The 26,964-nt window shown below is 40.1% G+C and overlaps 1 protein-coding gene and 1 long non-coding RNA gene across 4 annotated transcripts in view; both read left to right on the forward strand.

The window, feature by feature from the left end:
* The window catches only part of LOC133776954 (uncharacterized), an 83,845-nt gene that overhangs the window by 41,357 nt on the left and 15,524 nt on the right, over positions 1-26,964 (forward strand). The gene's annotated exons all lie outside the window — the stretch shown is intronic.
* LOC133776953 (zinc finger protein 260-like) lies at positions 10,170-14,958 on the forward strand. Its single transcript, XM_062216304.1, is given in 4 exon segments — positions 10,170-10,296; positions 10,543-10,635; positions 11,809-13,749; positions 13,752-14,958. Coding segments are annotated over 4 exon segments (2,304 nt in total). The 5' UTR covers positions 10,170-10,172; the 3' UTR covers positions 13,898-14,958.

Here is a 26,964-nt window from a genome sequence, read left to right on the forward strand (position 1 = left end):
CTCAGCTGTTACAGCATTGGTGGGTTTAAATGCAGCCTACATGACTTAGGACCACATTTCCAATGGTCGGTGGGTCCAGTATGGTTGTAAAAGAGATGCCAGGGACAGATTTATGACTGGAGTTTACAGAAGCAGAACTTAGGACATCTTCCTTCCCTAGACAAGATTTCAGTGGGCAGCTGTTTCACTTGTTAATTGTGAGCATCCACTTTTCAAGGTTTGCATTGGATGGGGGCTACTTTTCATTTTCTGTCCTCAGCTTTTCTTTCCCCTGTTAGGAAGGCTGTCAACTGTTTTTACCTGCTGCTGATCCCTTTGCAAAGTGACAAGTGAACTAAAATTAATTCCAGTCTACTGTGTGGGTCAATAACTGGAGCTCAGTTACACTGAGAGAGGATAGGCAGAGAGAGAGTGAGAGAGAGAGATGTCTTCCATCTGATGGTGCACTCCCCATTTGGTGGCAATGGCCAGAGCTGTACTGATCCAAAGGCAGGAGACAGGAGCTTCTTCCAGGTTGGAGCTAATTTTTTTAATAAAATTATTTATTTATTTGAAAGCAGAGTTACAAAATGGCAGATGGAGAGAAAGAAGGCTTGAGCTGTGTTGATCCAAAACCAAGAGCTAGGAGCTTTGTCCAGGTCTCCTACCCCTAGGTGCAGGGGATGAAAGATTTCGGCTATCTTCTTCTGTATTCCCAGGCCACAGTGGAGAGCTGGATGGGAATTGGTGTAGCCAGGATTCCAACCAGCGCCCATATGGTTTGCTGACTCTGTAGAGAATAGCATTTGTAGAGAGTAGTCACTCTTGCCTCAGTGCTGCCCACTAACTGGAAGTATTTTAATCTGAGTTTGCATAACATGGAGAATTACAGAATCATAAATACAGAAAAGTAGCAGTTTTTCTCTGCCCAGGTCTTTACAGTTATCGAGTGATCCACTGATTATCTTACATTCCCCAGTGTTTAATCGAGAAGGCCAAATACTTGTCTTATTTTGGGTTCTGTGTTTAAACCCATGACATTTTTGTCATGGGAGGATATTCTGCATTTTCATAGAGACTGGTCTGTGGAATCATCTATAGAAGTTACAACTGTGAGAGGGGTAAGAAAGAAGAGGGGAAGAAAAAAATGCCCCTCTCTGCCCACAGAGATGCCCACATAATGGAGTAGAAGGTTTGCCCTTGAAAACTTGCTGACTTTATGTGACAAACTGTGTTTGAGTGTTTCACATGTTCTTATACAGAGTTGTCACCAAGTTACCACTTTATTGGTGCCTGTAGCACCAGCATCCCATATGGGCACCAGTTCTAGTTCCGGCTGTTTCACTTCCAATCCAGCTCTCTGCTGTGGCATGGGAAAGCAGTGGATTATGACCCAAGTCCTTGGGCCCCTGCACCCACGTGGGAGACCCAGAAAAAGTTCTGATTTGGCAGAGCTCCAGCTGTTGTGGCCAATTGGGGAGTGAACTATTAGATAGGAGACCTCTCTCCCTCTCTGCCTCTCCTCTCTGTGTAACTCTGACTTTGAAATAAATACATACATCTTTTAAAAATAAAAAAAGAAAGTGCCGGTGCCATGGCTCAACAGGCCAATCCTCTGCCTTGCGGCACTGGCACACCGGGTTCCAGTCCCGGTTGGGGCTCCGGATTCTGTCCCGGTTGCTCCTCTTCCAGTCTAGCTCTCAGCTGTGCCCCGGGAGTGCAGTGGAGGATGGCCCAGGTCCTTGGCCCTGCACCCCATCAGAGACCAGGATAAGCACCTGGCTCCTGCCATCAGATCAGCACGGTGGCCATTGCAAGGTGAACCAACAGCAAAGGAAGACCTTTCTCTCTGTCTCTCTCTCACTGTCCACTCTGCCTGTCAAAAAATAAAAAGAAAAAAAGAAAAAGAAAAAGAAAGTAAAATTCAGTAGATGTTATCTAGTTTCACCTTCACACCTTCTCCTAAGCCATGACAGAAGGAATAAAACAAAACAAAAGTATCCTCAGTATATAGAAGGTATACTATTTTTGCAAGCCACAGAGAAGAGGGAGAAGGAAACTAGTGAGACTGGAAAGTTTGTGGCAAAGGTAATAGGCACTGGCCAAGAATTTAATAAGCCCATCAGAAAAACATTAAGCTTTCTTTACTTCCATGTAGACTCTGCCCTCTAGAGGTGAACAGGGTCCTCTAAACCCACTTGTTGCACAAATGAAAACCCAAGTATTGTCTCTCCCAGAGATGGAGTATGCTATTGGTTTTGATCCAAGAGGGAAATTACTTGCATCATAGTTTGAGAACTAATGGGCATCACAGGTTATTTAGAAAATTTAGAAGGTTTGTGAGCGCCTAGAGTGAAAAAGTCACTGAGAGCACAAGGACAGTGCTTAGAGTTTATTCTGATGGATTTTAGCCCCTTTCATCAGAGGGAGGCCCAAAGAAGCTGGATTGATTTGTAGCAAAGGTGACAATTAATTTTGTAAATGAGGTATGCATTGCACTAAAACCCAAGTAGGATGATTTTAGGGTTGTGTGTACTTGAGAAGTGTGTCAAGTCGTCTCATTCAGGGAGCTTGTCATCTATGTGATGCATGCTTGTGGTCCTGATAAGTGGTGGGTGTGGTTAATTTTTTTTGCAAAAATTCTGTTTGATGGCAAAGTCAATGAGGTGCCCATGTATACCTCAGAAGAAGTATCTTTTCAAGGTGAAGGCAAACTGAGACTGAGGGGTTTTTTGAAAAACTTTGAACAAAACACATTTGCCACACTTGGTTAAGACACATCATTTATCTATTGAGATGCATCAGATTTGTTAACATTAGGTATAAATTACAGTGGACATGGTGGATGGTATATAGCAATATGATTTTAGTAATCTATCATGAGGTGCTATATATATATATATATATATATATATATATATATATTTTTTTTTTTACTGGATTTAGCAGATAAAATTGGGATGCCTAATGGGGAATAGCTGGATTAATCACCTTTTTGTTAAATAAATCTGAGATAATAAATGTTAGTGTATGAAGACATTGAGTTTCCTTTTCTTGGGCCATCTTGGTTATTTTAATCTGGGATCTGTGAATTCTCATTTTCTCTAGCCAAGTTGTATCTTAAAAACTTTATTTTATTCCTCATCATGTTAACTCTGCCACTTCTGGGATTTTGTTAGTACATCTGACAATTGGAAATGTAGACAATAATATAGTTAAAGTGAAATGTACCAAGTAAATATTTATTTTTCTTCTGATACATATTTTGGAATTCTTCTGAAATTCCTATTGAGTGGCCTTGTTAAATTTAGTTGAGTCCCTGGTTAAGACTTATTGGAGCTACTCTACTGATTACACCTATGAAACTTTGTTCATAAATGCATATAGAACCTGGGAAAGTTGATGTGTATCTTATGCTGTAGAGACATATGACGGAACATCTTTTTTATCCTTTTTCATTATATAATTTAAAAACAAATTTTAGGTTTTCAGTAGGATCAAATTATGTACTTTTCAGAAATGTATACATGCAGACAACTCTAATTTATGTATTTTACATTTTCCTTCTTTAGATTTTTAAAAAGCTTTACTGAGATTGCTGCTGTGACATAGCAGGTGCCACCCAGCTCTGGCCATTGTGGCCAGTTGGGAGTAAACCAGTGGAATGAATGCATCTCTGTCTCTGCTTCTCCCTATCTATAACTCTTCCTCTCAGATGAATAAATAAAGCAATCCTGTAAATATTTAAAAATAAAAAACAAAGAAGTCTGATCTCTCTCAATTTGCAGAATAAAGTCACTGAAAGTTAATTACGAGCCCAGAGATCACATGGGAATTCGAACTGCACAATTCAGACATTATATATAGAAAAATTGGGGACAATGCCATGGCTCACTTGGTTAATCCTCCATTTGCGGCACCAGCATCACATACAGGTGTCATGTTCTAGTCCCGGTTGCTCCTCTTCTAGTCCAGATCTCTGCTGTGGCCTGGGAAGGCAGTGGACATTGACCTAAGTTCTTGGGCCCCTGCACCTGCATCGGAGACCAGGAGAAAGCACCTGGCTCTTGGCTTCAGATCGGCATAGCACCAGCCATAGCAGCCATTTAGGGGGTGAACCAATGGAAGGAAGGCTTTTCTGTCTCTCATTTTTTTTTTTAATTTGACAGATAGAGTTAGTGAGAGAGACAGAGAGAAAGGTCTTCCTTCCATTGGTTCACTCCCAAATGGCCGCTATGGCTGGCACACTGAGCTAAGCTGAAGCCAGTAGCCAGATGCTTCCTGCTGGTCTCCCATGCGGGTTCAAGGCCCAAGAACTTGGGCCAATCTTCACTGCCTTCCTGGGCCACAGCAGAGAGCTGGACTGGAAGAGGAGCAACCAGGACTAGAACCCATGGTGCCAGTGCCACAGGCGGAGGATTAGCCTAGTGAGCCATGGCGCTGCCAGAAAAATATGTTTAAAAAAAATTTGGCCAGTGCCATGGCTCACTAGGCTAATCCTCCGCCTGCAGTGCTGGTACCCCAGGTTCTAGTCCGGGTCCATTCACCAGATTCTGTCCTGGTTGCTCCTGTTCCAGTCCAGCTCTTTGCTGTGGCCTGGGAGTGGAGTGGAGGATGGCCCAAATCCTTGGGACCTGCACCCACATGGGAAACCAGGAGAACACCAGTGCGAAGGCCACAGCATCCATTGGAGGGTGAACCAATGGTAAAGGAAGAACTTTCTCTCTCTCTCTCACTCTCTCTCTCTCACTGTCCACTCTGCCTGTCAAAATAAATAAATAAATAAAAATTGAAAAATAAAATAAATTTTTGACCAATACCTGTGTGTCTAGATTCAGTGCCTGATGACACTACCACTCAAATCCTCAAGAGCTTGAACATAATTTCATGTCCATTCTAATTTATATAGGAAAAGGAGTAAAAGCAGGAGGTCCTTGCACCTGTATATCTGGCTCTCTTCCTAATTCATGGGGGAAACCACAAATTAAGTGCAGATCTCAAAAAATAAAGTTGTGTTAAGTGCTTAACTAAATGGAGTGATTAATAGATTAATTTCAGCATCTTTTGGATAAAGAATTACCAAGAAGTGCAATTCCAAGTATTCATGAAGGTTTTAGAAGGCACTCACCCCAATTTCCAGCCATAATAATCCACTAAATGTATTAAAAAATTTTCCTTACTGCAAAATATGATGCACTGATGGGTGAAAAATGGTTTTAGTAGGTAAGATCAAGCATCATTTTAATGTATTAAAAATGGGTTGTTCAGGAATATTGGTATCTTTGAATATTTTAAGTTAAAAGAGTCCCAAAAGTCTTTTTCTGAGTATCTGTAAGAGTATATGATAATTAGGGGGGCTGGCACTTTTGTGCAGCAGGTTAAAGCCCTGGCCTGCAGTGCTGACATCCCATATGAAACCAATTTGAGTCATAGTTGCTCTACTTTTGGTCCAGCTCTCTGCTATGGCCTGGGAAAGCAGTAGAAGTAGGCTGAAGTCCATGGGCCCCTGCAGCTGCATGGGAGACCCACAATAAACTTCTGGATCCTGGCTTTGGATCAGCTCAGCTCTGTTTGTTGTGGCCATTTGGAGAATGAACTAGCAGATGGAAGACCTCTCTCTTGCTCTACTCTCTTGCAACTCCATCTTTCAAATAGATAAAATTTAAAAAAAAGAACAAGAAATATGAGAGGTTTTTAGAACCATATTTTAATTAAGAGATTTAAAAATACGAGGCCAGCGCCACGACTCACTAGGCTAATCCTCCGCCTTGTGGTGCCGGCACACCAGGTTCTAGTCCCGGACGGGGTGCCGGATTCTGTCCCGGTTGCCTCTCTTCCAGGCCAGCTCTCTGCTGTGGCCCAGGAGTGCAGTGGAGGATGGCCCAAGTGCTTAGGTCCTGCACCCCATGGGAGACCGCGAGAAGCACCTGGCTCCTGCCATCGGATCAGCGCAGTGTGCCGGCCGCAGCGCGCCAGCTGCAGCGGCCATTGGAGGATGAACCAACAGCAAAGGAAGACCTTTCTCTCTGTCTCTCTCTCTCACTGTCCACTCTGCCTGTTAAAAATAATAATAATAATAATGATAAATTTAAATGCAGTTCCCAATAATTCTTTCCACATTTGAATTTTCCACTTATACTATGTTTCTTTCAGTTGTATATATTTCAAACATTAATGAGGACTTGATTATTATATAGGTATCTCATGTGGTTAGACAAGTTCTGATGTATCCCCTCCATGTCCCAGGAGGCTGATTGTCCACCCGATATATGGATCATCTTCATTGCTTCCTAATGGAAGCATGCATTGGTATATGGGAATCTAGCTTCATCTGCCCATGATGTCATCAGGTCAGGACCATGGGAAATCTCTGGCCTCCTTCTCAGCATGTGCCATTCCAACCATTCCCACCATCTTCACAGAATTCCTGACCCTGAGGCTTTCCTCATATGCTCCAGAGCTCTGCTGTTGGTTTCTGTGTCTGCGGATGTTAGTGTGAGGGTGAAAGGAACCTTGGAGAGCAGGACAGGTGTCTGTCTCTTGGTGGCATAGGTGACAGTCATATATCCAAGGTGTTATGTTATTCAGGTGCACCCTGTAGATCTTGACTGACCCAGGAAGGGACACCAATGCCACTTCTTCAGTTTTGGAGCTGGAGAAAGGGTGAATAAGGTTGAGACTTTAAAGATATTTTTGTCAAAAATTGGTGCACTGAAAACTGATGAAATCTTTACTTAGTATATACTGAAGTGATCTTCTGTATATAAAGATAATTGAAAATGAAAAAACAACAACAAAACCTTGGTGTTAAATTGGAAATTACATAGAAAAGTAATCAATCTTTTTAAAAAAATATCATGCAGGATCTCTGTCATTAATGTGATGTACACTGTTATTTAATGCTATAACTAGTACTCCAACAGTATTTTTTCACTTTGTGTTGCTATGTGAGGGCAAACTGTTGAAATCTTTATATATACTAAACTGATTTTCTGTATATAAAGAGAATTGAAAATGAATCTTGATGGGAATGGAAGAGGAGAGCGAGTGGGAAAAGGGAGGGTTGTGGGTGGGGGGGAAGTTGTGTAGGGGAAGCCTTTGTAATCCATAAGCTATACTTTGGAAATTTATATTCATTAAATAAAAAAAAATTGGTGCACTGAAAGAAGGCCAATGTGTCTCCAGGTGTATAGAAGGCAGCTCCAAAAATTCTGTAGAAAGTCTGTTACTCATCCACGGTGAAGTTAACGTTTTCTCTATTTATGTATTCATGATTCTTTATTCATTCTATCACTCCTTTTTCTGCAGTGCAATGTAGAAGGAAAGCCAAGAAATTTTCTTTTAAATCCTTTCATTCACATTTTCTTCCAGGTATGATTCAGGGCACCTCCAGATATTTCAAAGAAAATTAATACATCACCTGCTAATTGTGTACTTTTTTTTTTTTTTTGGACAGGCAGAGTGGATAGTGAGAGAGAGAGACAGAGAGAAAGGTCTTACTTTTTGCCGTTGGTTCACCCTCCAATGGCCACTGCGGCCAGAGCATCTTGCTGATCCGAAGCCCGGAGCCAGGTGCTTCTCCTGGTCTCCCATGCGGGTGCAGGGCCCAAGGACTTGGGCCATAGCAGAGAGCTGGCCTGGAAGAAGGGCAACCGGGATAGCATCCGGCTCCCCAACCGGGACTAGAACCCGGTGTGCCGGTGCCACAAGGTTGAGGATTAGCCTGTTAAGCCACAGCGCCGTTGCTAATTGTGTACTTTTAAAAACATTATTTATTTTATACATTTGAAAGACAGAGTCACAGAGAGTGCTAGGAAAAGAGAGTGAGAGAGAGAAAGAAAGTCTTCCATGTGCTGGTTCATTCCCCAAAAGGCTACAATGGTCAGAGCTGAGCCAATCTACAGACAAGAGGCAGGATCCTTCTGTGTTTCTCATATAGGTGCATGGGTCCATGCACTTGAGTCATCCTCCAGTACCTTCCCAGTTATATTAGCAGGAGCAGGATTTGAGGTGGAGAAGCCAGGACTCAAACTGACACTCATATGGGATGCTGGCTCTGAGGACTGGGACTTTAACCCACTGTGCAATAGCACTGACCCCTGTAAGGGGGTTTTAAATTATTCTCAGGTTGCTGTCAGTTTTCTTTTTAGATTTATAATAATTTATGAATGAAAATGGAAAAATAAAGATAAATTTTATTCTTAGGGAATATATAAAAACAAGACAAATGAATTTGTCTTGACTGTCAAGCATTGCAGTAATCTAAGATAAGGCAGTTTGGTCTCTCATCTTTCTGTTGCCATAGCAAAAAGCATATTTCTTATATTTTCAGCTGAGGCTTCAATGATAATGTTCTAAATTGGGTGTCATGATGTCCAATACAGTCTTTATTGTTATATAGGTGATGTAGTGGCAGTGTTTCAGTACCACCCTGGAAATAAACAGTAAGCATTCTGCAAGGGTAAGAGTTAGCTAGTGCTAAAACACAAATGAATTCCATTTATTTTTTAATTGTTTGAGTAATGCAGTCCTTAATAATTTGGGGAACCGAATTTGATGCAGAGATAGCGTAAGTGCTGTGTGAGGGAAAAAAATCTATTGCAGGTTCTTTTATATTTTAAGATTTTATTTAAAAATGTATTTATTTATTTGAAAGTCAGAGTTATACACAGTGAGAGAGGCAGAGAGAGAGAGAGAGAGAGAAAGAGAGAGAGAGAGCAGAGATCTTCATCTGCTGGTTCACTCCCTGGCTGGACACAACACCCAGAGCTGTGCTGATCTGAGCCAGGAGCCAGGAGCTTTATCTGGGACTCCCATGTGGGTTCAAGGGCCGAAGGTGTTGGGCCAGATCTGCTTTCCAATGCATAGCATAAGGTTAGATGAGAAGTGGAGCAGCTGAGTCTAGAAATAGTGCCCATATGGGATGCCAGCATTTCAGGCCAGGGTGTTAACTTGCTGCACCACAGCGCTGGCCCAAAGATTGATTGATTTATTAATTTATTTGAAAGGAAAGTAGAGATAGGGCGGGATGGGTAGTGAGAAAGTGATACCTTCCATCTACTGGCTCATTCACCAAATGGCCACAATAGTTGGCCAGGCGGAAGCCAGAAGCCTGGAACTTTATCTGGATCTCCCATAACCTTGGAAGTGGAGCACCAAGGACTCAAATTGTCTGTCCACATGGGATGTCTGAATTTCAGGTGGAGTGTACAGGCTTACCTGCTGCACCACAATGCTGGTGCCTACTGCAGGTTCTCAAATCTCTCTGCATTTCCCTCAGTCACAAATGCAGATTATACTGCAGAATTTCTCAAGGTCTGTTCTTGGGTAAATAATTCCATTGCTTTTACTTTAATTTGTTAGAATGTTTTTCAGTTCTTTAAATGTTTATGAGTAGAATAATTATAGAAAAAACAAAAGCTACTTTCTATTTTTTCTTGAATCTCCTCCCTTATTTAAAATATTTATGAGCTTGATAGAGAAAGAAGTTGATGGAGTGAGAGAAAGCTAGAGAGCTCCCATGCACTGCCTGAATACTCATACTAAGCAGAGGTGGGGCACAACTGAAGCCACGAGTCAGGAATGGAATCTAGGCCTTCCTCTTGGTTGGCATCACCTTGCTTCCCCTGTTCTGCATTAGCTGAGAGCTGGAAACTGGAGCTGGCACTGAAATCCAACTTTGGAAATTTGATGCAGAGATAGAGTATCTGAGCTGGCATCATAAACACTAAGTTAAATGCCTACTGTCTCTTTTAAAATATTTTTTTCTCTGCCATAATTGCATTGACTGTGTATAGTGTTTTCCTGAAAATTCTTCTCTGTTCAATCCCTTCATAGCTTCCCTGATGGTTTCTTGTCTTTTTCCCTGAATACTTCAACATTCTTCTGAACATTGCTCATTCCAGAGTGAATTTTGTCCCCCTTTCAACCTACTGTGCAATGACCATTGACATAGTCTGGCCTTTTGAGCTGAAACTCCTGCTTCCCTCCAGCTTGGGCATTTTTCCCAGCCTTTATACCATAGGTTTGACCCCCTGTTGAATGCTTCTGTGTGGCTGTCCAAATGCTCAACAAATCTGAAATGAAATGGCATCCTTCCTTCGTCCTCCATACCCATGTAGAAGATATGCAACTGCCATTGTTTGTTATATGACAGAGTTGACCTGTTGACAAGGAGTGTTCTATCCCAGGTGATGATAGCATTTGAAGAGCTGGCTGTGTACTTTACCTGGGAGGAATGGCAGAACATGAACCAAGCTCAGAAAATCCTGTACAGGGATGTGATGCTGGAGACCTACAGCAGCCTGTTCTCCGTGGGTGAGTGACACTCCTCGCATGCCCAATGGTAACATTTTCTTACTATTTGACAGATAAGTGAGCAGTATTTATAAAGTTTAATGAAGGACAGGTATAGAATTTGAGTCCATGAAGAATCTAAATATCTACCATCTGAAAAGGAATTCAAATTGGAACATTGGTTGCATAGCTCCTGGACCAAGCTGTTCACCTTCAATTAACCCAAGATAGTGATTTCACAAAGTCTTACATTATTTCCCTTAATAGGACACTGCGTGACCAAACCTGACTTGATCTTCAAGTTGGAGCAAGGAGCAGAGCCCTGGATAGGGGAAGAATGCCTACATCAGAGCCTTCCAGGTCAGTTTGCACATTTCAGGCAGGGAGGCCAAGGTAGAAGTAGTGCAGCAGATGTTGAGTGGTGCTCTTTCCATGAGTTTTTCCCAAGTCTTACTTCAGACACAGTTATTCTACAGTATCCATGGAGATCAGCATCTCTGGTAAAGGCAAAGGAAATGAAGTTTCATGTGAAAATCAACAACTGATCAAAACCTCCAGAATCACATTGTATCACAGAGGAGTGTTCATAGAAAGAAATGAAAGGAGGTAACCAGGTTGACAACTTCACAATGAGATAGAAATAATTTTCATGTAATTGAGCATATTGTGGTCTGCAGAAACAAATTCTTTAAATTGTTGTGAATGTATAACCAAGGTGGTACATTGGACCTTTCTGTAACTGTTGTAGTTTTCAGAGGCTGAGGTTGTCAGGTTTCCTTAGAAACATGGGGAAACTGCAATAGAGTGCAGATAAATCAGTTTTTCATTAGAAAAATCCCACAAATGCTGTTTGCTTGGGAAGACAGAACATGAGACAACCACAGATGCAAATCTTGTCCCGTAAATGTGATCCTGCTTGGAATACAGGCAATTTCACTCTTCTCCACCTGCAAGAAAATGACCCAGTAAAAGTTTCCCATCTTGATGGTTGAAATACCAGAGAAGTAAAAAACACACAATTTTATAAAAATGAACTGGAAACAATAGGATAGTTAAAAATTGATTTCTTGGTAATAGGTGATTATTTTTACTAAACATATATCCTTTCTTTAAAATCTTAAATAGATGTTTCATCTTTGTGAAAGGCAGAAAGTCAGTGAGAGGAGAAACAGGAGCAAGAGATTTCCTATTAGCTACCTCCCCATATACCTGCAGCAGTTAGGTCTGACTAATTTGAAGCCAAAAGCCTGGCATTCTAACTATTCAAATGTGATGTATCACAGGATCACAAGCACAAGAAGCATTATCTGCTGCCCCCTAGTATACATTAGCAGAGAGCTCTATTGGAAGCAGAGTAGCCTGGGCTTAAACTGGCACTGTTTTTGGATGCAGACTTTCCAAGCAGTGACTTGTATTCATTTTGTTAATTTTACCCCTCTTAAATACAAATAACTTCATTCCTTTTTCATGAGTATACCAGGAGAAAGAATTATATTTGATTTATTGACAACATTATTTTTTTTCTCTCGTCAGTTGCCATGAAAAGGGATGACCTGATTAGGAACAACCAGAAAAGTCAGGACAAAAATCTGAATCAGGATGTTATGAAAAATAAGAAGACATCAACTCCCAACATCATTGAATTAAGAAAAACACTTCATTTGAGTTCAAACCATATTCCAAAACTGAGTATCAAAAAGAGAATCTATTCAGGAAGGAAACCTGAAGAATACTATATATGTTACAATGTGCATCCCCACTGTGGGCCTGATCAACTACAAACTGGAGAAAAATTTGATGCTACTAAGGTACCTGGGAACACTGTTCAGTTCTGTGAGGCTCTTAATCAACAGCACAAAATTCAGACTGTGCTACAGGCTTTTGAACCAACTAGACAAGGGAAAGTCTTCAAAAGGAAAAATGTATTTTGTAAATCTGAGAGGCATTTTATGGTAGAAAGTAATACATCAACTGCCACTATTGGCAAGACAACTCAAATAGAACAAGATTTCCATAAAAATTCTAACCTCAGTATGCATCAACAAAGTCCCAGAAGAGAGAAAGTTTATGAATATACTAGTTCTTTGGAACCTGTCATTGACCAAATAAATCATAGACCACTTATAGGGAAGAAACCATGTGCATGTAAGCCTTGTGGAAAATCATTCAGTGATAAATCCTGCCATGCCATCCATTATGGTACTTATGCAGTGGAAAACCCTCATGTGTTTAATGAACATGGAGAAGCCATTTACTGGAAGTCACATCTGATTAAACATCAGAGAATTCACAAAGGGGAAAAGCCTTATGAATGCAATGACTGTGGAAAAGCCTTTGGCTATAAAACAAATCTCATAAATCATCAGAGAATTCACACAGGGGAGAAACCTTATGAATGTACTTACTGTGAAAAAGCTTTTGGCCTTAAGTTACAACTCATAATTCATCAACGAATTCACACAGGAGAGAAACCTTATGAATGCAATGACTGTGGAAAAGCATTTCACCAGAAGTCAAACCTCAGAAGGCATCGGAGAATTCACACAGGGGAGAAAACTTATGAATGTAATGAGTGTGGAAAAGCCTTTGGCAAGAAGGCATACCTCATAAATCATCAGAAAAGTCACACAGGAGAGAAACCTTATGAATGCAGTGATTGTGGAAAAGCTTTTGGCTTTACAATAAACCTCATAAGTCATCAGAGAATTCACACAGGGGAGAAACCTTATGAATGCAATGACTGTGGAAAAGCCTTTGGCCAGAAATCAAACCTCATAAGTCATCAGAGAATTCATTCAGGGGAGAAACCTTATGAATGTAATGAATGTGGAAAATCCTTTGGCTATAAAACAAACCTCAGAAAGCATCAGAGAATTCACACAGGGGAGAAACCTTATGAATGCAATGACTGTGGAAAAGCCTTTGGCCTTAAGTCAAACCTCATTAAGCATGAGAGAATTCACACAGGGGAGAAACCTTATGAGTGCAGTGAGTGTGGAATAGCCTTTGGCCAGAAGTCACACCTCAGTAAGCATGAGAGAATTCACACAGGGGAGAAACCTTATGAATGCAGTGACTGTGGAAAAGCCTTTGGCCAGAAGTCAAACCTCATAAGTCATCAGAGAATTCACACAGGGGAGAAACCTTATGAATGTAATGACTGTGGAAAAGCCTTTGGCCTTAAGTCACACCTCATTAAGCATGAGAGAATTCACACAGGGGAGAAACCTTATGAATGCAGTGACTGTGGAAAAGCATTTCACCAGAAGTCAAACCTCGTAAGTCATCAGATAATTCACACAGGGGAGAAACCTTATGAATGTAATGGCTGTGGAAAAGCCTTTGGCCTTAAGTCAAACCTCATTAAGCATGAGAGAATTCACACAGGGGAGAAATTTTACTTATGCAATGACTGTGGGAAAACCTTTGTAAAGAAGGCACACCTCATAAACCATCAGAGAATTCACACAGGGGAAAACATGAATGCAATGTCTGTGGAAAAGCCTTTCTGAGGAAGTCAGTTCTCATCCTGCATCAGAGAAGTCACTTAGGGGAGAAACCTCATGAATGTAATGACTGTGGAAATGTCTTTGCCCATAAGTCAAACCTCAAAAGGCATTAGAGAAGTCACACAGGGGATAATCCTTCTGAATGCAATGATTGATAAAGCCTTTGGCCAAAAGTCAAGCCTTGTAAATCATTACAGAAGCCACACGGGAGAAACCTTATGAATGTAATGACTGTGGAAAAGCCTTTATGTGCAATTCAGAACTCAATAAACAGAGAAGTCCCAGGAGAGAAACCTTATGATGGCAATGACTGTGCAGAAGCCTTTGGTAATATGTCAAACATCAGAAAGCATCAGAAAATTCACAAGGGGAGAAATGTCATGAATAATGATGGTAGAAAGCCTTTGGATATAATTCACAACTAATAAGACATCACTGAATTCACACAGGGAATTTTCCACACAATTGCCTTTTTGTGCAAGTTTCATTTTATCAAATGACAATTCATCAAGGGAGAACAATAAGATTATTATAAGTGTAGATATGCCTTTGGTGCCAATCATACCTCATCAATCATAACAATTCACATGGGAAAAATCTTATGAATGTAATGATTCATAAAGCCTCTTACCATAATTTAGCCCTCATTGCACATCATCAAATTCATACAGGGCAAAAACCCTTTGAAAGTAATCATGTGGAAAAGCCTTTACTTAGAAGTCATACCCCATAAGACATCATAGAATTCACATGGGGAAGAAATCTTATGAATGTAATGAGTGTTGGAAAGCTTTGCCAAAATCCCAGTTACAACATTATAGAATTCATAAAGTAGAGATCTCATGAATGAAATAAACATGGGAAAGCTTTTTGTCATAGGTCATACCTCATAATCCATCATGGAATTTGAACAGAAGAGAGACTGAGAATATAATGAGGCGCCAATGCTGTGGCTCCTTTGGTCAATTCTCTGCTTGTGGTGCTGGCATCCCATATGGGTGCCGGGTTCTAGTCCAAGTTGCTCCTATTCCAGTCCAGCTCTCTCCTGTGGCCCAGGAGGGCAGTGGAGGATGGCCCAAGTGTTTGGGCCCCTGCACCCGCATGGGAGACCAGGAGGAAGCACCTGGCTCCTAGCAGCCATTTGGGGGGGGGGGTTGTGAACCAATGGAAGAAAGACCTTTGTTTCTGTCTAACACTGTGAAATAAATAAATAAATAAATAAATAAATAATATAATGAATGTGGAAGAGTTTTCCCTCAAATAACATTAAGTATTATGACAAAATATGCTGGAAATCACATCTTATCCAAACAGCGACTCATGTAAGGGAGAAAGCTTATAACTATTAATAGTGTGAAAAAAGCCACTTGTCACAAATCTGTCCTACATCAGAGAATTCAGCTGGGGGTTTCTTTTTTTTAACTTTTATTTAATAAATTTCCAAAATATAACTTTTAGATTATAGTGGCTTTTCCCCTCATAAGCTCCCTCCCATGCTCCACCATCCCATCTCCCACTCCCTCTCCCTTCACATTCACATCAAGGTTCATTTTCAATTGTCTTTATATATAGAAGATCAATTTAGTATATACTTAGTAAAGATTTCAACAGTTTGCACCCACACACAGAAACTTAGTATAAAGTACTGTTTGAGTACTAATTATGCTGTTAATTCGCATAGTGAAACACATTAAGTACGGAGATCCTACATGGGGAGTAAGTGCACAGCGACTCCTGTTGTTGATTTAACAATTGACACTCTTATTTGTGATGTCAGTAATCACCTGAGGCTCTTGTCATGAGCTACCATGGCTATTGAAGCCTCTTGAGTTTGCCAACTCTGATCTTTTTTAGACATGGCCATAGTCAATGTGTAAGTTCTCGCCTCCCTTCAGAGAAAGGTACCTCCTTCTTTGATGGCTCATACTTTCTGTTGGGATCTCACTCACAGAGATCTTTCATTTAGGTCACTTTTTTTTTTGCCACAGTGTCTTGGCTTTCCATGCCTGAAACCCTCTCATGGGCTTTTTAGCCAGATCTAAATGCCCTAAGGGCTGATTCTGAGGCCAGAGTGCTGTTTAGCAGGACACCTGACATTTTATGAGTCTGCTGTGTATCCTGCTTCCCATGTTGTATGGTTCCCTCCTTTATAATTCTATCAGTGAGTGTTAGCAGACAGTAGTCTTGTTTATGTGATCCCTTTGACTCTTAATCCTTTCATTATGATCAATGATAAACTGAAACTGATCACTTGGACTAGTGAGATGGCATTGGTACATGGCACCTTGATGGGATTGAATTGGAATCCCCTGGCATGTTTCTAACTCTACCATTAGGGGTAAGTCCAGGTGAACATGTTCCAAACTGTACCTGTCCTCCCTCTGTTATTCCCATGCTTATATTTAACAGAGATCACTTTTAGTTAAATTTCAACACTTAATGACTGTATTAATTACAGAGTTCAACCAATAGTATTAAGTAGAACCAAAGAAATACTGAAAGGGATAAAGTATTAAGTTGTACATCGACAGTCAGGACAGGGGCTGAACAAGTCACCATTTCTCAATAATGTCCATTTCACTTTAACAGGTTTCCTTTTTGGTGTTCGGTTAGTTGTCACCGATCAGGCAGAACATATGATATTTGTCCTTTTGGGACTGGATTATTTCACTCAGCATGATGTTTTCCAGATTCCTACATTTTGTTGCAAATGACCAGATTTCATTGTTTTTGACTGCTGTATAGTATTCTATAGAGTACATATCCCATAATTTCTTTATCCAGTCTTCTGTTGATGGTCATTTGTGTTGATTTCAGGTCTTAGCTATTGTGAATTGAGCTGCAATAAACATTAAGGTGCAGAACACTTTTCTCTTTGCCAATTTAATTTCCTTTGGGTAAATTCCAAGAAGTAGAATGGCTGGGCTGTATGGTAGGGTTATATTCAGGTTTCTGAGTAATCTCCAAACTGACTTCCATAGTGGCTTAACCAGTTTACATTCCCACCAACAGTGGGTTAGTGTCCCTTTTTCCCCATGTGCTTGCCAGCATCTGTTGTTGGTAGATTTCTGAATGTGAGCCATTCTAACCGGGGTGAGATGAAACCTTATTGTGGTTTTTATCTTCATTTCCCTGATTGCTAGTGATCCTGAGCATTTTTTTCCTGTGTCTGTTGGCCATTTGGATTTCCTCTTTTGAAAAATGTCTATTGAGGTCCTTGGCCCATCTCTTAAGTGAGTTATTTGTTTCATTGTTGTGGAGTTTCTTGATCTCTTTGTAGATTCTGGTTATGAATCCTTTATCGGTTGCTTAGTTTGCAAATGTTTTTTCCCATTTTGTTGGTTCCTCTTCACTTTCCTGACTTTCTTTTGCAGTACAGAAACTTCTCAACTTGATGCAATTCCAATAGTTAATTTTGGTTTTGACTGCCTGTGCCTCTGGGGTCTTTTCCAAGAAGTCTTTGCCGGTGCCAATATATTATAGGATTTCTCCAATTTTCTCTAATATTTTTCCCAGCACCATATATTGACTAGACTGTCCTTACCCCAGGGATGGGTTTTAGATCCTTGATCAAATATAAGTTGGCTATAGATGTTTGGATTGATTTCTGGTGTTTCTATTCTGTTCCATTGGTCTATCCATCTGTTTCTATCGATGACTGTTTCTTTTGCAGAACAGAAACTTCTCAATTTGATGCAATCCCAAATGTTAATTTTGGCTTTGACTGCCTGTGCCTCCAGAGTTTTTTCTAGGAAGTCTTTACCGGTACCTATATCTTCCAGGCTTTCTCCAATGCTCTCTAATAATTTCAAGGTGTCAGGTCATAGATTTAGTTCTTTCATCCATGTTGAGTGAATTTTTGTGTAAGGTGAAAGGTAGGGGTCTTGCTTCATGATTCTGCATGTGGAAATCCAATTTTCCCAACACCATTTATTGAATAGACTGTTCTTACTCCAGGGATTGGTTTTGGATCCTTGATCAAATATAAGGTGGCTGTAGATGTTTTGGTTGATTTGTGGTGTTTCTATTCTGTTCCATTGGTCTATCCATCTGTTTCTGTACCAGTACCATGCTGTTTTGATAACAACTGCCCTGTAGTATATCCTGAAATCTGGTATTGTGATGCCTCTGGCTTTGTTTTTGTTGTACAAGATTGTGTTAGCTATTCGAGGTCTCCTGTGTCTCCATATGAATTTCAGCATCATTTTTTCCAGATCTGAGAAGAATGTCTTCGGTATTTTGATAGGTATTGCATTGAATCTATAAATTGCTTTTGGGAGCATGGACATTTTTTTGATATTGATATTTCCAATCCATGAGTATGGAAGATTTCTCCATTTTTTGGTATCCTCTTCTATTTCTTTCTTTACGGTTTTGTAATTTTCATCATACAGATCTTTAATGTCCTTGGTTAAGTTTATTCCAAGATATTTGATTGTTTTTTGTAGCTATTGTGAATGGGATTGGTCTTAGAAGTTCTTCCTCAGCCATGGCATTGCCAGTGTATACAAAGGCTGTTTATATTTTGTGCATTGATTTTATATCCTGCTACTTTGCCAAACTCTTTGATGAGTTCCAATAGATTCTTAGCAGAGTTCTTTGGATCCCCTAAATAAAGAATCATATCATCTGCAAAGAGGGATAGTTTGAGTTCTTCCTTCCCAATTTGTATCCCTTTAATTTCTTTTTCTTGCCTAATGGCTCTGGCTAAAACTTCCAGAACTATGTTGAATAGCAGTGGTAAGAGTAGGCATCCCTGTCTGGTACCAGATCTCAGTGGAAATGCTACCATCTTTTCCCCATTTAATAGGATGTTGGCCGTGGGTTTTCCATAAATTGCTTTGATTGTATTGAGGAAAGTTCCTTCTATACCCACTTTGGTTAGAGTTTTCATCATGAAAGGGTGTTGTATTTTATCAAATGCTTTCTCTGTGTCTATTGGGAGAATCATATGGGTTTTCTTCTGCAGTCTGTTAATGTGGTGTATCACGTTGATTGTTTTGCGGACGTTGAACCATCCCTGCATACCAGGGATAAATCCCACTTGGTCTGGGTGGATGATCTTTCTGATGTGTTGTTGCATTCTATTGGCCAGAATTTTATTAAGGATTTTTGCATCTATGTTCATCAGGGATATTGGTCTGTAATTCTCTTTCAATGCTGCATCTTTTTCCAGCTTAGGGATTAAGGTGATGCTGGCTTCATAGAAAGAATTTGGGAGGATTCGCTCTTTTTAATTGTCCTGAATAGTTTGAGAAGAATTGGAGTTAGTTCTTCAAATGTCTGGTAGAATTCCGCAGTGAATCCTTCTGGTCCTGGGCTTTTCTTTGTTGGGAGGGCCTTTATTACTGTTTCAATTTCTGTCTCAGTTATGGGTCTGTTTAGGTTTTCTATGTCTTCCTGGTTCAATTTAGGTAGGTTGTATGTGTCCAGGAATCCATTTCTGATAGGTTTCCCTGTTTGGTGGCATACAAGTCCTTGTAGTAATTTCTGATGATTCTTTTTATTTCTGTGGTGTCTGTTGTTACATTTCCTTTTTCATCTCTGATTTTATTGATTTGGGTCTTTTCTCTTCTTTTTTTAGTTAGTTGGGCCAATGGGGTGTCAATTTTGTTTATTTTTTCAAAAAACCAGCTCTTCGTTTGGCTGATTTTTTTGTAATTTTTTTAGGATTCAATGCTATGATTTCTTCTCTGATTTTAATTATTTCTCTTCTCCTACTAGATTTGGGTCTGGTTTGCTGAAGATTTTCTAGATCCTTGAGATGCATTGAAAGCTCATCTATTTGGTGCCTTTCCAATTTCTTGATGTAGGCACTTATTGCTATAAACTTTCCTCTTAACACTGCTTTTGCTGTATTCCATAAGTTTTGATATGTTGTGCTGTTATCCTCATTTACTTCCAGAAAATTTTTGATTTCTCTTTTGATTTCTTTTTTTTTTTAAACTTTTATTTAATGAATATAAATTTCCAGTGTACAGCTTATGGATTACAGTGGCTTCCCCCTCCCATAACTTCCCTCCCACCCACAACCCTCCCCTCTCCCGCTCCCTCTCCCCTTCCATTTGCATCAAGATTCATTTTCAATTCTCTTTATATACAGAAGATCAATTTAGTATAAAGGTTTCAACAGTTTGCACTCACATAGACACACAAAGTGAAACATACTGTTTGAGTACTAGTTATAGCATTAAATCACAATGTACAGCACATTAAGGACAGAGATCCCACATGAGGAGCAAGTGCACAGTGGCTCCTGTTGTTGACCCAACAAATTGACACTCTAGTTTATGGTGCCAGTAACCACCCTAGGCTGTCGTCATGAGTTGCCAAGGCTATGGAAGCCTTCCAAGTTTGCCGACTCTGATCATATTTAGACAAGGTCATAAAAGACAGAGTGAGGATAGTAACCAATGATCCTAAGAGTGGCATTTACCAGGTTTGAATAATTATACAGCATTAAGTGGGGAAGAGGACCATCAGTACACACAGGTTGGGAGTAGAGCCATTGGTGGTAGAGTAGAGGTTATGATTACAAAGGAATGAGGCCCAGGTATGCTAGACAGGGTCTAGAACAAAGGACAGAGTCATTATTAGAGGAGCTAAGAAAGGTGTTATCTAAGCTACAATTAAGTTTTCTGATTTAGAGGCAAATAGAACCTGATAGAAGGGGCTTGATAATAACAATCTGTTGGGTTTTAGGCCTTGTAAGTTAAGAGGCCCAGACCTACCTATCTCTTCACATGGGGTATATCCTAAAGGAGGTGTGAACCTCCTAGGGGAAGGCACTCTGTTGACTTTCATTACTTGGCTGGCCTGGGAGGAGAGCTGGCCAGGTCAAGGCAGGGGGCATCTCTAACAAGAAATTTACAGTTCTGCCTGCAATGTTGCTGACCCTACTTGACCATACCCTCAGCTGCAGTGGTCACTTTGGAAGTTGGGCTGAGTGAAGGGCTTTTCAGCTTAGAGCCAAGAAGATCTGTGGCTCTGACCTGGGCATCCTTCGACTCCAGGGCAGGTCCATTTCCAGTGATCCAACTTTTGGCAGAGCTGCCAGGGCTCTTCACAAGCTGACTTCTGCTGCAGCCCAGGCTTACCACATTGAAAGCCACTGCAGTGGACTGGCCTGTTGGGTCTCCTTGAGGGCAGATCACTGTACAGATCAGCCATTAATAGGCCTGCCACCCATTGCTTCTGATGCCTAGCTTTCTTTTCCTCCTGGTTTGTGTTAAAGCAGACCAGAGGATGCCAGTCAAGGGAGTGCCCGTGTCCCATCTCTAATCTTCGGTGGCCTGAACTACAAGTCTATAGTCACAGGCATGTTCTGTAGTAGTTTTTCTAAGGTAGACAATGCCCATGAGGAAAATTATATTCTCAGTTAAAGACTTTCTTTCCCTTTGGTCTGAAAGGGAGGTTTTTTCTACTTACTGTATACTTCGCTGATGGCGAAGTGAATCTAGCTATGAGATTATTAGTTAAGTTCTTATTTTGCCTATGCTATTACAGAAAAATGTTAGTCATCTCTTTTATAAGGTCTAAAGATTAAATTGTGCGTCCTACAGATTCCTTCATAATAGAATTAGTTTCCTACCTTGAAGAGAATAGAGAAATGAAAGAACAAGTTGGGCTTAGAATAGAGAAATGAGGGAGCAAGTCCTAGATCGCTTGCTGACAATAGCAATATCACATGAATACTTAGCAAACAGTTTCAACCATTAGATAACAACTTAAGAAAACATTTACCAGAAGGTCCAATGCCTTCTATAAATTTTAAGAATCATTTATTTGAAAACACCTCTTAAATATCTAACATGGTGTAGTTTGTTTAACCAGTAAACTTAAGCACAACCATCTAAAATGTTTTTAGTTTCTTTCTACCAACACGTTTAAAACATATGATACACAGATTCAGGTCACACAAATTAAAATGTATCTTTGATTGATTTTAGCAGCTTAAATTTATGGACAATCTTATCTATAAGCCATTTAAAATAAAACTCTTAATAAAATTTCCCCATGTGGACATACAATATGTACACACATGTAACATAGCATAATAGACCAATATAGCAATTTTAATAATAGCTTTTAAAATCTTTAACTCTTTTTGTAGATTGCCAATTGATTTGAATTGCTTTTCTAGTAACCTCAGTTAACCATACTTTCTCTCAGTTGGTACTGTTAATACATTATTGGCTTCATCTGTTTACAGAGCCATCCCAAAGTACTGAATACAATGGAAGTGGCTGGAAAAAGTCCATAGGAACCTATAGGAGGACAGCTATACACAGAACCAACAATGCTTTAGTTTTATGAGCAGCAAATCATATATAACTGTGGATGACAAAAGACTTTAAGTTGCCATGTTTAAAATTATAAACTCATAGACCAAATTTGATCTTGTTACAAGGTGATTATTCAAATCTTTGAAAATAAGCACATATTTAAATAACCCATAGCTCTTAATAAAAATTCAGCTGTTTTTGAACAATTAGAATTTAACAGACATCAAGAGAACATAATAGATTACTTTAACACATTGATTTAACAGAGCATCAGAGTTTAATTCTATGTCAAAGAGAAATTGAGCTTCCTGTGATCTTTTGCTGTGAGGTTTCCTTCCTTTACCTTCTTTCATATTGGTGACCATGTTTATGTGTTTCTGTGTGTAACACATCTTTAAGCATCTTTTGCAGGGCAGGATTAGTGGCAACAAATTCTTTCAGTTTCTGTTTGCTATGAAAAGTCTTAATTTCACCTTCATTCACAAATGAGAGCTTTGCAGGATATAATATTCTGGGCTGGCAGTTTTTCTCCCTTAGTACCTGGGCTATGTCTCGCCATTCCCTTCTTGCTTGTAGGGTTTCTGATGAGAAGTCTGCTGTGAGTCTAATTGGAGATCCTCTGAGAGTAATCTGACGTTTCTCTCTTGCACATTTTAGGATCTTTTCTTTGTGTTTCACTGTGGTGAGTTTGATTACAACATGTCGTGGTGAGGATCTCTTTTGGTCATGTTTATTAGGGGTTCTATAAGCTTCCTGTATTAAGATGCCTCTGTCCTTCTCCAAACCTGGGAAATTTTCTGCTAGTATCTCAGTGAAAATGCCTTCTAATCCTTTCTCCCTCTCCATGCCTTCAGGAACTCCTAGAACCCGAATGTTGGGTTTTTTAATAGTATCCTGTAGATTCCCGACAATATTTTTTAGATTTCTAATTTCTTCTTCTTTCCTTTGGTTTGCCTGTTTCCTTTCCTGTTCTCTGTCTTCTAAGTCCGATATTCTCTCTTCTGCTTCGCCCATTCTGTTTTTAAGGCTCTCTAATGTGTTTGTCATTTGATCTATTGAATTCTTCATTTCATTATGATTTCTCGTCGCTATCACAGTTTCTTGTTCCACTAGTTGTTTCATTTCATTTTGATTCCTCCTTAATATTTCACTTTCACGAGAGAGATTTTATATCTTGTCCATTAAGGATTTCTGTAGTTCAAGAATTTGTTTTTGAGAACTTCTTAATGTTCTTATCAATTTTTTGAGATCCGCTTCTTGCATTTCTTCTATCTCATCATCTTCATAATCTTGAATTGGGGTGTCTTTTTCATTTGGGGGCATCATAGTGTCTTCCTTGTTCTTGTTAGCTTGGTTTTTGCGTTTGTTGTTTGGCATGTTGGAGATATTTGGTTTCTTCACTGTGGTGTTTTTTCTTGTTACACTATGGCTCTATATTAAGTGGACTGTCTGCTTTCAGTGGAGCCTTAGAGGCTTGAGATGAGTGTGGACTGAGAGCTGTGTTTGGTTCCTCAGGGCTGAGGGTGTGTCAAAGATGACACTCCCAGGTTAGGCGTGGTAAATCTCTTTTTTATTTTGATTCAAAAGGGAAGTAATTCCACACAGCTGAACGTACTTGGAGGTAGTTAGCAGGCAAATGATATACCCACAGGAGCCAGAGATTGGAAGCTCTTTCCCAAGGACCACACAGGGAATCTGTGCTGCCCTCAGTGTGGGCTCCAATTCTCCTGCAGTCTCCCACTGGGTTGCCAAGTTAGATGCTAATCTCCTGTTATTTCACCCCTCCCCCCAGAGTCAGGTTTTTCTGCTAGGCTCAGGGCTGGTGCAGACCTGAGGTCGCCCTGCTTATGACGTATCTCCAAAATGGTGCCTGCTCTTTGTCTTGCTCGCCTTTGAGAGGTGAGCGGAGAGAAACTTGTGTCCGTATCGGTCACTTTTTTTTTTTTTCCTCTCTCTCTTCTAGTTAGCCTGGTGAACTTTTCCCCATGGAGTTTCAAGCCTTGTTCCTTCTAGTCTCCTCTTTCCGCTTGCCCGCTGGTGTCTTGGGCTATTGAGGTTCGGCTCACCTCGCATTCCAGCGCTGGTGCGTTGAGTCTGCCGCTGGTGTCCCGAACTTGGGCTCCCACGCTCTCCACGCAGGTCCACTGTGAATCACTAGTTCCGGAAGAGTTTCCGCTGCTGTTTCTTCCCCTACTCTTCCTTGACCCTGCAGTATCTCCACTTATATTAACGTGTGTCCTGACGAACTATGAATGTGCTCCCTGCCTATTCCGCCATCTTGCCGCTCTCTCGCAATAAAAAAAAATTTTTGATATCTCTTTTAATTTCTTCTATGACCCAAGTTCATTCAGGAGCATGTTGTTCAATCTCCATGTGTTCGCATATGCTCTAGGGATTCCCGAGTTGCTAATTTCCAACTTTTTTCCTTTATGTTCTGAGATTTGCATGGTATGATTCTAATTCTTTTGAATTTGCTGAGACTTGCTTTATGGCCTAGTATGTGGTCAATCCTAGAGAAGGTTCCATGCACTGCTGAGAAGAATGTAAATGCTTTATGTGTAGGATGAAAAGTTCTGTAGATATCCGTTAGATCCTCTTGGGCTATAGTGTCATTTAAATCTACTGTATCCTTGTTGATCTTCTGTCCTGTCGATTTGTCTATTTCTTAGAGTGGAGTATTGAAGTCCCCCAGAACTATTGTATTGGGGTCTAAGTCTTCCTTTAAGTCTCTTAACAAATCTTTTAAATAAACCGGTGCCCTGTAATTAAGTGCATATACATTGATAATTGTTTTATCTTCTTGTTGAATTGATCCCTTAATCATTATATAGTGCCCCTCTTTGTCTCTCTTATCAGTTTTTTTGTTAAAGTTTATGTTGTCTCATATTAAGATGGCAACACCCGCTCTTTTTTCATTTCTGTTGGCATGGCATATATTTATCCAGCCTTTCACTTTCAGTCTGTATGCATCATTGTTGGAAAGATGTGTTTCTTGTAAGCAGCAAATAGGTTTTGTTGCTTAACCCAATCAGCCAATCTGTCTTTTAACTGGACAGTTCAGGCCATTAACGTTCAATGTGACTATTGAGAAGTGGTAACTTTGCCCTGCCATTTGCCAAAGATATTTTCTAATATATGCTTTGAATTCCCTGTGATCTTTCACTGTGAGGTTTCGTTCCTTTACCTTCTTTCATATTGGTGACCATGTTTCTGTGTTTCTGTGTGTAACACATCTTTAAGCATCTTTTGCAGGGCTGGACGAGTGGCGACAAATTCTTTCAATTTCTGTTTGCTGTGAAAGGTCTTTATTTCACCTTCATTCACAAATGAGAGCTTTGCAGGATATAATATTCTGGGCTGGCAGTTTTTCTCTCTTAGTGCCTGGGCTATGTCTCGCCATTCCCTTCTTGCTTGTAGGGTTTCTGATGAGAAGTCAGCTGTGAGTCTAATTGGAGATCCTCTGAGAGTAATTTAACGTTTCTCTCTTGCACATTTTAGAATCATTATGTTTCACTGTGTTGAGTTTAATTACAATGTGTCATGGTGAGGATCTCTTTTGGTCATGTTTACTAGGGTTCTATGATCTTCCTGTACTAGGATGCCTCTGTCCTTCTCCAAACCTGGGAAATTTTCTGCTACTATCTCACTAAAAAGGCCTTCTAATCCTTCCTCTCTCTCCATGCCTTCAGGAACTGCTAGAACCCAAATGTTGGGTTTTTAAATAGTATCCTGAAGATTCCTGACAATATTTTTTAGATTTCTAATTTCCTCTTCTTTTCTTTGGTTTGACTGTATACTTTCCTGTTCTCTGTCTTCTAAGTCTGATATTCTTTCTTCTGCTTCATCCATTCTGTTTTTAAGACTCTCTAATGTGTTTGTCATTTGATCTATTGAATTCTTCATTTCATTATGATTTCTTGTCACTATCACAGTTTCTTGTTCTACTCGGTGTTTCATTTCATTTTGATTCCTTCTTAATATTTCAGTTTCGCACAAGAGTTTTCTATCTTCTCCAGTAATGATTTCTGTAGTTCAAGAGTTTGTTTTTGAGAATTTCTTAGTGTTCTTATCAATTTTTTGAGATTCGCTTCTTGGATTTCTTCTATCTCATCATCTTCATAATCTTGAATTGGGGTGTCTTGTACATATGGGTGCATCCTAATGTCTTCCTTGTTCTTGTTACCTCGGTTTTTGCATTTGTTGTTTGACATATTGGAGATATTCCTTGGTTTCTTCACTGTGGTGTTTTTTATTTTTATACCATGACTCTAAATTAAGTGGACTGTCTGCTTTCGATGTAGCCTTATAGGCTTGAGATGGGTGTGGTCTGAGAGCTCTGTTTGGTTCCTCAGGGTTGAGGGTGTGTCAAATGTGACACTCCCAGGTTAGGCATGGTAAATTTCTCTCTGTCTCTTTTTTTATTTTTTGATTCAAAAGGAAAGTACTTCCAGACAGCTGAACGGAATTGGAGGTAGTTAGCAGGTGAATGATATACCCACTGGAGCCAGAGATTAGAAGCTCTTTCCCAAGGACCACACAGGGAATCTCTGCTGCCCTCAGTGTGGGCTCAAATTCTCCTGCAGTCTCCCAATGGGTTGCTAAGGTTACTGAATTGTACTGTCTCTGGAGAGTACTCACGTGAATTCCATGAGTTCTCTCCCCCACCATCTCTTTTTTCACAGTCTCAGTTCATTAGCACCACACATTCATTAGGTTCTAATCTCCTGTCATTTCGCCCCCCTCCCCAGAGTCAGGTTTTTCTGCTAGGCTCAGGGCTGGTGCAGACCTGAGGTCACCCTGCTTTTGACGTATGTCCAAAATGGCGCCTGTTCTTTGTCTTGCTCACCTTTGAGAGGTGTGTGGAGAGAGAGAAACTCGTGTCCATATCGGTCACT

The sequence above is a fragment of the Lepus europaeus genome, chromosome 18, assembly GCF_033115175.1.
Source record: "Lepus europaeus isolate LE1 chromosome 18, mLepTim1.pri, whole genome shotgun sequence".
NCBI lineage: Eukaryota > Metazoa > Chordata > Mammalia > Lagomorpha > Leporidae > Lepus > Lepus europaeus.